The sequence below is a fragment of the Dreissena polymorpha genome, chromosome 1 (assembly GCF_020536995.1).
Source record: "Dreissena polymorpha isolate Duluth1 chromosome 1, UMN_Dpol_1.0, whole genome shotgun sequence".
In the NCBI taxonomy this organism is placed as follows: Eukaryota; Metazoa; Mollusca; class Bivalvia; order Myida; family Dreissenidae; genus Dreissena; species Dreissena polymorpha.
Window position 1 is genome coordinate 48,813,585 of NC_068355.1, and position 13,409 is coordinate 48,826,993.

The following is a 13,409-nucleotide window of genomic DNA, read 5'->3' on the forward strand; positions in this document are numbered from 1 at the left end:
TTAGTTTTTATACTCAATGTCAAATACATGTATGAATACGTAGAATATGATCCAGAACCACGTCTGACATTCGATTTAGCTTATTTTAGCACATTCAATTAAATTATTAAGTTTTGTTTATGTAAACACATTTTTAATTTGAAAAAGTGATATATAATATTTTGTGTTGGCGTGCGAAATGTTAAACATAACGATTGTGTTCCCATGTGTAATTATTACGGATTTACATAAAAATGATTCTCATCAAAAATTGCCTGTTTTAACTCCTACATCTCCTCAAGTGATATCATTCTATTATTATTATAATAGCTTAACACGCACAGTGGTGTGTTATATTGTGTAATCGTAATTTCGGAGCTTTCCAAACGGAAGCTGACTATCAAAACCATCCAGCATTTTGTGAACAAACCTACATAAACAATGCTCACTTTTATTATTGACTTCTAGTGACTGAAGTGCTGACAAAGAAAAATCCGCGTCGTAAAATGCGTATGCATTTTAAATACATTTAGGAAAATTTTTAATGGCGATACAACAACATATCCATTTTATGTAAACGCAAATAAATAAGTTACATATGCGAATGAAATCTACAACATCATGTCCTTGAGCAATCGAACTGAGACTTTCAAGTCAGTTTTTTTTGTTATACAACGTGTTGTGAAACAAACATCCGCGTTTTTTTATCGAGTAAAATGTTTTTCATTAGACATTTTGGCTGCAGTTCGCTTTTTAAATAAACATCATTAATATGTATATGTTGCTTAGAGCTAAAATCAATAATGTATTTTTATTAGTAAACAATTGATAAATGTCTGCTCTAAGTCATTTAACGCATTTGCATATATTTTGAACGGCATATTTTATGAGCATATTGTATGATAGTATTTTGTACATATAGATAAATAGGGACATTCTTTGCAACTAAGAACCAATTCTTATGTAATTTAGTAACCATCAAATTCAATAACCATAAGGTGGTAAAATATTGGTATTTTAACTAAATGTAACGCGTTTTCTGTTGGTCTCCTTCGCCTTGTTGACAACTTAAATGTGTTGTGTCAATGAGCACCGAGTGGCGGTTTAATCACAATCAATTATGGTGCGGATGGTCTAAATAGGTTTTATTAGGAAATGCAAGCTCTGTTTTTAAATAAAGTAAACAACTTTATGTCAACTGTGTTGAATACATAAGTAAGAATATGAATTAAAGTATGGTACGCGCCATGGAATGTGTTGTGTTTTCAGGGACATGCCGTTGCGTTCAGAGCCAAATGGTAAATTGTGTGAGAACAACGCACGAATTAGAATGTTAATGAAATAAAATAATTAATGGTTTAATCTGTAATAAACACCGGACGAGATGTTAATTTTAATGTTTTATTTCACGTTTATTGTAGTTAGTTGTACGCATGGATCCTCCTCGTTAAGTAGCAAACTTAAACTTCGGAAATACGTTTGCAACATAAGCGTTGGTGGTTTCGGGTTTCACTTCTAATTCACCTATCCCTTTGTCTGAAGCAATAGTAAACTCCTGTGTACAGTCTTAATCTACAATTCATATGCATTTCATATATAGAATTGTGTTTTGTGTCAAGGAAATGCATTTCTACATTAATTAATAGTTTCATTTGATGTTGCAAGGGTCGGTTATCATAAATAAAAAGCGTTTTTCTTTAAATGTTTCGCGAAGGGACAGGCATTGAATATGAATTGTCGTACTATTTTAAATATTATAGACCTGTTTCGAGTGTTAACTCGTATATTCCGTAGGAAAAAATGATGTCATATCGAGTTGTTGTTTTTCTCGTTTTTTATGCTCGGTTCTTAACCGAAACTATAAAATGAAATCAGTCACGACTCGTGCCATTTGCACTTACTCATAATAGTCTGAACAATTAGAATTTCCGTATTTGAATGCTCTTATGACTCTAATGACCGACAAAAAAAAACTATTGTCAAGTGAGAAGCAATAGTCCAGAGACTTACAGAACGGGATACCACTTAATCTACTTTAATATTAATAAGTTCTTGTTCTTTCACTTGATATACAAACATAGTAGTCTCGAGTATTATTGGTCTGTTATTTAACGTTAATGTTGAATGACTGAATTAAAAACAATTAGTGCCTCGCTTATTTGTGTTTGCATACTGCCATTGACAATAGGCAATATAGTGCAATTATCTGCCCATGTGTTCATTTCTGATTGAACATTAACAAGACAATGCTATAAGGCTTTTATAGCCAGTAATAAACCGAGAAAAGGGCTATCAAACTGTTTAGTGTTTTTGTTTTCATAACACCAGGATTCGTCCTCACATGGCCACCACCTATGTGCAATATACGCAGACGATTTTGGGTCTTCTAGTACCCGTGACCATCAAAAAGTACCCAGCACCTTGGCGTGTCGCAAAACTGTTGATATCTTCCGATCCGGACCACTGATACGCGGTCATTTTGCATTGAATGAAATAGCTTGCTACATCGCAATCGGTGTAGACCGTCACATCAACGGGTCAAACCATATGAAATTTATTTGCAATAACAACTCTCAGCAATTGTGAAAAATCTTTATCGAATTTGCATATGTCATTCGTCATCAGCAACTCGAACAAAAAACTATAAATGACAGGATACTACACGTAGTCTTTTTCAGTTTTGCATCACATCTTGTCACCAGAAGGACGGACGAGCACGCTGTGCTTTTTGTCAAAAGGGTGACATCAGTAAAACTTATTCAAAATTTAAAGTCCGTATTGTTGCCACATAACGTGCACAACATAAGCCAGCAAATTTTCCCTTCTTTATAAAGTACCCGTAAAAGATACTTTCCCAATTGAAGAACAACTACAAAATTCCCTGTTGCTGTCTGAAAATTTCACAAAAGAAAGGCAAATTCCGTCAATTTTGTTCAAAAAGTGCATCATCTGCAAGTTAACAAATAAATTGAGCACTTACACTGAACATTACAAGCCAAAATGAATGTAAATCAATATTTGAGTTGATTTTTGCATTTAATACCTATAGGGCTCGCAACCCCGAGGCCAGCGAGACCGCTTGCTCGGTTATCTCGCGAGGTTCAAAGAGCGGCGACGTAGAGTCGCTGTCGCCCCGATCGTTGTTCATTAAAAAAACCTTTAATTCCCAATCGGAATATTTCACGACTCGAATATTCCCATTTTCGTGGTAAAAAAAAATAGCTAGCGCTTATTGCATTACATCAATGTAAATATATTTATTTGATGTTTCAAAAATGTATTGTAAGAGGCGATGACAAATGTGTGTTTTTTTCCAAACATTTTAAAGTCCCAAAGTCATACCGTATACGTTCTGATAAAAGATAAATTTGAAGGTCAAGAGTCTTCAATTAATTTTGAACGGCATGAATTTAAAATTAAAATAATTAATCTTGCTTCATACTGAATACAAAAGTACAGAGGCATGTTAAGCGACGATGATAGCTTATACACTTCTGTATAGTTTACTCTGACGGCGACGATGTTTACGTGCACAGAGCTCATTTGTCGTGCGATGTGTTGCGTTGTATGTTGGGATCACAATTTTATAATTTATAATTTAAAAAAAGCAAATGTCGTGTTTATTAAAAATAAGTATATGATCATTTGATTCACATACACAAAGTTGGATTTAAAAGACCTTTATTATCGTGCAAGCTAGAAAATATAAACGTTGAAAATGCGTAGAAAAAAATATGTTAAATGGTGCATCTCTTTTTATTTGATCTCATTTGTTGCATTTTATTTTTATCTTTTTACTAATATGTGTTTCCAAGGAAATGTGCTCAGTTCATTTCATTGTCATGAGGAGTGGTGCCCTGCGATAAGCCCAAGAAACGGAGAACTAACCTGGAGCACCTTACCTTGATTGGCGTTTTATGACACGCCGAAATGAATTAATGTGACAATCCGTGAGAATATCTGGCGGGAATTTTAATGATATTCGTTTCGGCTAGGTGATGATGAGCGTGTTCCGGGTTAAATCATAAGTGAATGGAGTTGTAAAGGATGGTATGCCAATTATTCATTTCTATTTATATCTAGGGCTATATATACTATAGTAACAGACAGAACAGAACATAACTTTATTTAATTCAGTAACAAAGAGCAACTTTGTCAAAGCATACATACAATTAAAATCAATATATATATATATATATACGTAATATACGTAATTATGAAGATACAGAAATTCATTAAACATTGTGGTAGACATTTTTTGTCATGGAGTAAGTATATGATAATATAGGAGTGCGCGTTTCTTATTTATAATTGGCAATTTATTAATTCATAAAATGATACTTATGATAATATGTATACTTGTGTTTTGTTACTGAAGACCACAATGTAAAAAAGAAATTATTTCTTAATGTGAATTCTTCATGAAATAAAGTTATTGTTATTATTATTATTATTATTATTATTATTATTATTATTATTATTATTATTATTATTATTATACTATACCTCATTATAACCGAAAATCGTTATGTTTTATTTAGTCATATTAATTATTATTTTTTCATTCAACAACATGTCACCATCACAATAAGTTATATTTTACCTCCAATGAATTCGCTACAGATGATTTACAATAGAAAATTAAAAAAAATTAAACTGTAGTAATTGGAACATTTTTTATAAAATAGATTAAATTTCGCTTTATTATCACAAGCTGCCAAAACAGACGATAGATAATTGCTTTAGACGTAAATATGCTCAGTGTTTAAGTGCTTGCTAAGTAGCTGTAAAATACACAGTGTACAATACCGGTATATCAAAGCGCATCAACTAACAGCAAAATAAGAACAACATACAAACGAGCGCTCAGCTGTTTAAATAAGAAGTGTTTGTCTGGGCTTATTTAATTGGCAGTATGTGTGTTTATTTTTGTTTAAAAAAAGTGAAAATGCGATACGGATATTAGCGTATTGGATATTCAATCCTTTGTTTTGAAGGATTAAATCAGTGTGGAAAAAGTTTTTATGTCAACGCCTAATGTGCAATGATACACCATAAGATTTAGCTAGTTATTGGTGCACGGATATAAGTTTTACTTATCTGTAACGAAGGATTAATGTGTGTTTTTGTCTACAATTTCAGCTGGTTTGAGTTCAACTCAATATCGGGCATTGCTATTGATTGTCATGACATTGACAGTGCAAGGGGCTCCCACCCCGGCCCCTAACCGGGTCGTAAGGGACCAATCCGCGGTGATGCACGATGCCCCTTGCTACGTTTTAAGTCCAGAGAATCCGGTCATAAATATATCTCCAAGGGAAACCATTGACGATATGGTTAGAAGAACGGAAGGAGTAAAAATAGCCGCATCAAAGATTATCAAACACGTAAGTAAACGATCACTTAATATTTGTTGTAATGATAATTTATAGCATTTTTAGGAGTTTTCATAAGTGAAATCATGACGAAATACTTGATTATCAATTGATTTGGTAAATGACCACCTGAGTCTCTCCCTTTGAAGAACTGTTTATTGCTTTTTAATATTAGACAAGCAATAAAAAATAACTGTTTGGTGTGGTTGATACTAAGCTTAAAAATATTAGACCTGAAGTGCGTCAAGATAACTTAAAGTGGCACAGACTTTACGACGATGTGCTTAAACTATTATTAGTTTCAATTGTCGTACGCCAAGAGTCACATCATTGTTATTGAAATTTAAAGTACGATACATTAAAAGCTATATCATTGAAAGTGCTCGTGGATTTTTTTAACCGTACATTTTTTCAAGAGTAAAAACACGTCAAAAACATAGTACCATATTATTTATGTTGTAACATCTATGATTCGTAACTGCAAAATACATGTATACTATTCATATAAAAAAGTGAACTATCGGTATTTTTGCTTTAAAACAAAGTATTTAAAATTGCAAGAGCTTCATTTGTAACGCAATTCCCTCATTTCTTGCATAGCCTCCACACAACTGGGAAGTAACTTTCAACAAATAAGTCATAATGTATCACTGTAAAAAATGAATCAATTTTTCACTGTAATCGATTACACTTTTTTTGTCCTTCCGTTTACCGAAGCGTTTAAACTTAGCGACCGTTGGCAATTCAATAAAGCATGTTTAATCGTCGAAACGATTGAAGATTTATTTCCTGAAACAATACATCAATCAAGCTGTGATAATAAAACAATTCGGGTGTCGCGTTTCCTAAAGAACAAAATAATTTATTAAAGATCATTTTGCATATGTTTCCTTCGACTGCAAACCAATTAATTTAAAAGTTGGAATCCAGCTCAATTTAGGTTAATATTTATGAAAGAACGTCGCATGAGTGCATGCAATGGATCAGGAAAGAAATAATTGTAATAATGTGATTTACCTAAATCAAGTAAACCGATTTGCGTACATAGACGCGCGCGTGGTCACAATGCAATAGACATGATCGACGCGCTTTCATTGGTAGATTATCAATGTGTGCGCTTTAGCTTTTCCGCATTGCGAACTACGCCCATAGGCTTCTTGGCGTAAAATGTAATTTATCAAGATTGTGTGATACTTGCAAACATTTATCAATGATTACGACGTTTTTTACTTAGTTCCTAAACGTTCCCATGCTCAAGTTACACATAACGTAACCCGTTTTTACACATCTAAATTATACGCAATACTTTTATTTCAGATGAAAGACACAATATTACAGTCGAAGCTTCTACAGTGGGTAGAAACTGACAGCTTTGTAACTTCTAGCTTTACTCCGGCTGCAGCAGTTGCAAATGTACGTATAAGTATAACTCTGCTAGTTTTATTGCAATGTTTAAGTAAAATTACGGTTTTCGATGCAATGGTAATATTCTGATTCGCATTATTACACTGTGATGTAATATAATAGTAAGTAAATATGTATGTAATTTTATAAAGTTTAATTATGTTTTCAAGCTTCAGTAAATATAGTATTTAATTATTACAAAAAAGGTAAACGGGGTTCGAAATAAACACGTTATATTTAGTCATTCATAGAAGCATAATTTAAGTATGGAAGTTCACATAGACATTTTGAATGAAGAAATGTAATTACATTGATTTCAATATAACGTTTGTTTGTTTGTTTCAGCGGGAACAGGCATTCCGGGAGCATTACTCTTTATTGTTCAGACTCGTGACACATGTTGAGCACGTATACAAAAACAACACCATTAAACAACAGTCTGAGAGCGGAAGTCTGAAATCACAAATCAGAGATCTAGAAAAAGAGATCTTCCAACTTTTATGTGACTTAAAAATTGCATCTAGACTTACAGCCCAAAGTGTTCCAAGTTCTGACACAACTGTTTCTAATCAGTTCAAAAATCTAGCGACTACTACCGTTAATGAAATGCTTCGCGCTTACATCGTCATAAGAGACGTTGAAAAAGTGATGACGTCATTGCATAGGATTTATATAGCCGTGAGAGATTCGCCCGTTGGAATAAAACCATGAGTGTATTCGTGGCCAGATAAAACTTAACTATAAGTGCTTTGAATCAATAAGAGCACAACTTGTGCTCGGTATCTTTTGGAAGAATTTGCAAAAATACAATTGGCAAGTAACTTGAAACCCAAATAATACTCTATACAGCCAAGGAATTATGGACAAAATGTTAAAAAAACATGCAATTATTAAAAGCACTTGAACTCATGTCTAATAAATAACAAAATATTGTTTAAAAACGTCGAAAAGAGGTTTATTAAGTAGATTGTTTGAGAAGAACATCGTTGTATACCTTTTGGACATGAATTTTATATGTTTCCTTTTTTACTAGTGTGCAGTCCTATAGACCAATTTAATTGGAACAATTGTGATAAGTTTGTGCAATATCATATTTTTAATATTTACATTCCATATTTTTTGATGTAATATTCCGTCCATTATATGTGTTTTTACTATCTATATTTAAAGAGAATTGTTCACAGTTTTATAAAATTACAATTTTCAAAAAAGTGCCATATATTCAAAAGAACTAATGCATTATATTTGAACAAACAAACTAAGACACATAAGTAAGAAAAAAAGGCCAAAAATATATGTTCTTTCATTGATTAACATCTATTTTAATCAGAAAAAAATAATGCGTTCATAACGCATTTCATCGATAATCAAATAAAAACCCTTGTGCTACCGATAGAACGTTTATATTTATATAATACGAAAGGTTCGAGGTTCGGGATCAGGATAAGCACCTTTTTACATCTTTTTCCTTGTTAATATAATTATTTAACAAATATACTAAATTAACGAATTTAATACTCAATTCATTGTATGATATTGTTAAAAAATAAGACAATATGTGAACACGGCCCTTTAAGATATATTTTATTTGTCTTCAAATTGCTTGTTTGAATGTATGCTTGTGTACGGGTGTGTGTATTAATTTACTTATTTATTTACATTAAATGCATATGTTATGAATGAATCTAATATACGTGAATATAAATTTAGTTTGTTGACATCCTTATTTATAAATAAAAATGATAAATATTTATGAAAACAATCATAAATTGTACGTGTACCGGTTACTGAAGAATAAGAAATGAGTCAACAAAAAACGAGTATATAGTCGAAGAAATAAAAGTAAGCATGTTATCATAATATACATTTGTGAAATATAACATTTAAAAACGGGTTTGCGTCTGTGTTTATAAAGTTAAATTGTTAAAAAATATTTGATGTGCTTTTTTGGCTGTCAGATGTACAAGTATTGTGCTATATTATTTAATTTGAGCTACACGTTACAACCAGTGCTTCAAAATTGTGATTGTCCGTTGTTGATCTATTTTATTTCAAATAAAATTTTGTCATCCAACTAAGTATTGTGTATGCTGTGTTTTACATTCACTGGCTTCACTGAAAAGTTTCAGATTGGCTCTTGAAATATTTGAACATATTTTTATATAGGTAAATTACATATAGATAAACGTATACGTATACATATACAGAATGATGCAAATAACAATAATCATAATGTACTACTAGTACAACTACTATTTATACTACAACGACTACTACTGATGCTTCTGCTGCTGATGATGATGAAGATAGTGATGATGATGGTGGTGGTGGTGATGATGATGATCAAATCTACTATAATCGTGTGATAATTAACATTCCAAATGTTAGTGAAATCCACGCGGATATACTTAACTTCCTGTGAATTTTGTGACTGATTCATTCATATACCCTGTATTATCCTTACTGACGTTCATTTTTATGCCCTGTGGTATCCCTACTGACCCTTACAGGCTCATCACGGACGACACTTTCCGCTTGTATCAAACTTTTCGTTGAAATGAAGTTTCTTCTAAACGAATATCCACTTCTGGTGGAAAGTGTTATCAAGATTTCACAGAACGAGGTGCCATTGACGTGGCCTAAATAGTATTCACAGTGACACTTGATTTGATATTGCTTTTCAAAGTATTGTCAAGTAGGTCGGGGAATATATTTGAGTCACAATGTCCTCTTTCAACTTAAGTTAGTAGTTGTTAAATCGTTTGAGAAAAGCTTGCTTACAGAAAGTATATAGAGTAATGACGACTGGAGTAACCAGATGACAGAAATCACGGAAAATTCACAAAAGGACACCATATGACTGCTTCCGAGCATATGCTCTTCAGTTAAACCCTTTGATGAGACAACATTTGGAGGAGTTTTATTATTATTAGTGATTATTGGTATTACACAGTTTTTTATTATTTTATTCGAAAGGTAATTACTCAGTGTGAAAAAAGATTGGTATGACTTCAAAAAAGAAGAAAAACTGATTTATTATAGAGGCAACAACCCTTTACCGAAAATCGACGCAGCAGAATCGTTTCAATGAGGTCCTTCTATTTGGTTTTGTAAAATATTTGAGCCACGCTCTACGAAAACAGAGCTTAATGCATGTTCGGACAATGTCGTCCCAGATAAGCCTGTGCTGTCATTTGCTAAAATATATAATATTTCAAAAGTGTTTAATAAGAAAATCCCATGCACTATTACTACTCACGCGATTAATGTAAGCGTTCATATCGAGAACGATGACTCAGACTTGAAACGACAATCGATCTTCTCGAAAGGGAAATAACGAGCTTGAATCTTTTCAACTTATTTTCAGTGCACGAACGCAACATCCGACGATGTGGAACGGCGTAAAACAGACAGAGCGTGACTCCTTACATTTGTACGAGCTTTGTTGCGAGGTCGGGGTCTCCACTGAGGACATCAAGCACCGGAGCTGGCTCAACGACTACACCAACTCCCTTTTCTCGATGGAGGGCATCGCCAAATATGGCTCCGACGTTGACTTCATGTTTCACGCAATTTGCGTCGGTAGCAGCGCGGAGGGCGTCGCCCTAGAACGCCTGGGCTCCGATTGCAACATTATGATGACGCTGTCGGGAACGCGTATAGCGCCGCAGCGGCAGTCGGAGAGTCCGGCGTCCGACGTGCACTTGTTCAAGTTGTACAGACGTACCATCCGTCACACGTGAGGCTGCAGTGCGTATTAATGAGGACCGGACCCAGCCGGTCAATTATGCCAACACTGAGCTGCTGCATTGCCGACGAACAAGGACGAATGATTTTGGCAGGCAAACTGTTGATGGATTCCTACAGTCGAAACGGAACCGGTATCGTGAGTCCGCCAGCGATCGCAGGCGTAATCCGCGGTACTGTTCAGCCGATTCTCTGCATACATTCGCCGGTGTGGCCTATTGCTGCACGTGAGTGGGCTTTCCGGGTCCGAAGATTCGTGTGGCCCACGGTCGAACTTAAGAAGTTCATTCTCCAACACGGATGTCACGTGGTCCCCATCGGCAACTCGCAAAGTCCCAACAAGCACATCGAATGGCGATGGTCCTTTTCACTTGCAGAAAAGCTTCTTATTCGTACGTTCAATACAACGACATACACTACCCGGAAGTGGCACGTTTTCTACTGCCGTACGTGAAGGAGAGGAAGCACAAGAACTGCCTGCTGTGTCACGTGCGGCGGTTCTGAAACCGGAGACACGTTTAATGGTGCGTTATGCGGTTGTGGGTTCTGGTTAGATGATTTATTTAGAGAGTTATGGCCCTTTGAAATTTTTAAGTTGCTAAACCATCCATCGTATTATTTTTTCCAAAGTTATGCCCCTCAAGACGTTTCCTTTTATCTGAATATATAGTGCAATATTGTGACAAAAAAAACTTTTGGGAGCATCACCCGTCTCCGACGGTTTCTTGTTTATCAAAGATGGCAGAAACTTTTATGGTGGGATGGGGGTAGGGGACGATATGGTAATTTACGTTTCACTGGTGTATAATACACGGACTGCGTTGTAATCGGGCATTTTGAACACAATAACTGACGAACTGATGATTCTTACTGGTCTTTATAATAAGTTAATAGCAGATTAAGCCTTAAGATCCAGACAAAGATCTTATCAACGATAAGCACATAATGTTTATGGGATGGACGGAAGTGCCTGTGCAATAGTCTCAAGGTGCCGCACTTATTATACAATAATTTACAAGATGCACACCTGCATTTTGAGATTGGATGGCGGCGCGGTCCACGGCTTAAAAGCAATTCTTTTGAAGTTTTCTATAAATTATTTAACGTGGCCCGTAATATATCGTGAATGGATTGATCGATGCAAGATTGCATGAAATGATGGATGTATGGATGGATTTTTATATGAGGTTATATTGACCATTCATAGTAACCGTCAACAGACAGATTGATTGTGCCTCCAGATCATTCTCTCCACCCCGACCGCTTGATTGTGCCTCCAGGTCAGTCTCTTCACCCGACCGATCGATTGAGCTTCCAGGTCAGTCTCTTCACCCCGATCGATTGATTGTGCTTCCAGGTCAGTCTCTTCATCCCGATCGATAAATTGTGCCTCCAGATCAGTCTCTCCACCCCGACCGATTTATTGTGCCTCAAGGTCAGTCTCTCCACACCGACGGATTGATTGTGCCTCCAGGTCAGTCTCTCCTCCCGGACCGATTGATTGTACGTCCAGGTCAGTGTCTCCACCCCGACGGAATGATTGTGCCTCCAGGTCAGTCTATCCACCCTGACCGATTGATTTTGCCTCCAGGTCAGTCTCTCCACCCCGATGGATTGATTGTGCCTCCAGGTAAGTCTCTTTACCCCGGCAGATTGATTGTGCCTCCAGGTCAGTCTCTCCACCGACCGATTGATTGTGCGCCCAGGTCAGTTTCTCCACCCTGACTAATTGATTGTGCCTTCAGGTCAGTCTCTCCACCCCGACCGATTGATTGCGCGTCCAGGTCAGTCTCTCCACCCCGACCGATTGATTGTGCCTCCAGGTCAGTCTCTCCACCCCGACCGATTGATTGTACCTTCAGGTCAGTCTCTCCACCCGACCGATTAATTGTGCGTCCAGGTCAGTCTCTCCACCGACCGATTGATTGTGCGCCCAGGTCAGTCTCTCCACCCTGACCAATTGATTGTGCCTTCAGGTCAGTCTCTCCACCCCGACCGATTGATTGCGCGTCCAGGTCAGTCTCTCCACCCGACCGATTGATTGTGCGTCCAGGTCAGTCTCTCCACCCCGACCGATTGATTGTACCTTCAGGTCAGTCTCTCCACCCGACCGATTAATTGTGCGTCCAGGTCAGTCTCTCCACCCGACCGATTGATTGTGCGTCCAGGTCAGTCTCTCCACCCCGACCGATTGATTGTACTTTCAGGTCAGTCTCTCCACCCTGACGGATTAATTGTGCCTCCAGGTCAGTCTCTCCACACCGACGGATTGATTGTGCCTCCAGGTCAGTCTCTCCACCCGGACCGATTGATTGTACGTCCAGGTCAGTCTCTCCACCCCGACGGAATGATTTTTCCTCCAGGTCAGTCTCTCCACCCTGACCGATTGACTGTGCCTCCAGGTCAGTTTCTCCACCCCGACCATTTAATTTTGCCTCCAGGTCAGTCTCTCCACCCCGACCGATTGACCGATTGATTGTGCCTCCAGGTCAGTCTCTCCACCCCGACGGATTGATTGTGCCTCCTGGTCAGTCTCTCCACCCCGATCGATTGATTGTGCTTCCAGGTCAGTATCTTCACCCCGACCGATTGATTGTACCTCCAGGTCAGTCTTTCCACCCCAACCGATTGATTGTGCCTCCAGGTAAGTCTCTCCACCATTAATTGTGCCTCCTGGTCATTTTCTTCACCCCGGCAGATTGATTATGCCTCCAGATCAGTCTCTCCACCCGACCGATTGATTGTGCGCCCAGGTCAGTCTCTCCACCCTGACCAATTGATTGTGCCTTCCGGTCAGTCTCTCCACCCCGACCGATTGATTGCGCGTCCAGGTCAGTCTCTCCACCCGACCGATTGATTGTGCGTCCAGGTCAGTCTCTCCAACCCGACCGATTGATTGTACCT

At 37.0% G+C, this 13,409-nt stretch overlaps 1 protein-coding gene across 1 annotated transcript; it reads left to right on the forward strand.

The window, feature by feature from the left end:
• Nucleotides 1-3,542: 3,542 nt before the first annotated feature.
• On the forward strand, nucleotides 3,543-8,784 carry LOC127865570 (uncharacterized). Its single transcript, XM_052405457.1, has 4 exons — nucleotides 3,543-4,029; nucleotides 5,122-5,366; nucleotides 6,672-6,767; nucleotides 7,104-8,784. Exons 2-4 carry the CDS (start codon nucleotides 5,166-5,168, stop codon nucleotides 7,467-7,469), a joined length of 663 nt encoding a protein of 220 aa, XP_052261417.1. The 5' UTR covers nucleotides 3,543-4,029; nucleotides 5,122-5,165; the 3' UTR covers nucleotides 7,470-8,784.
• The last annotated feature ends 4,625 nt before the right edge of the window (nucleotides 8,785-13,409 follow it).

Excerpts from the sequence above, each read along its gene's own strand:
- LOC127865570 (XM_052405457.1), top strand. The coding sequence starts at position 5,166 with ATGACATTGACAGTGCAAGGGGCTCCCACCCCGGCCCCTAACCGGGTC. Across the intron at positions 5,367-6,671 it reads CATCAAAGATTATCAAACAC|ATGAAAGACACAATATTACA; the intron begins GTAAGTAAACGA and ends CTTTTATTTCAG. Across the intron at positions 6,768-7,103 it reads CGGCTGCAGCAGTTGCAAAT|CGGGAACAGGCATTCCGGGA; the intron begins GTACGTATAAGT and ends TGTTTGTTTCAG.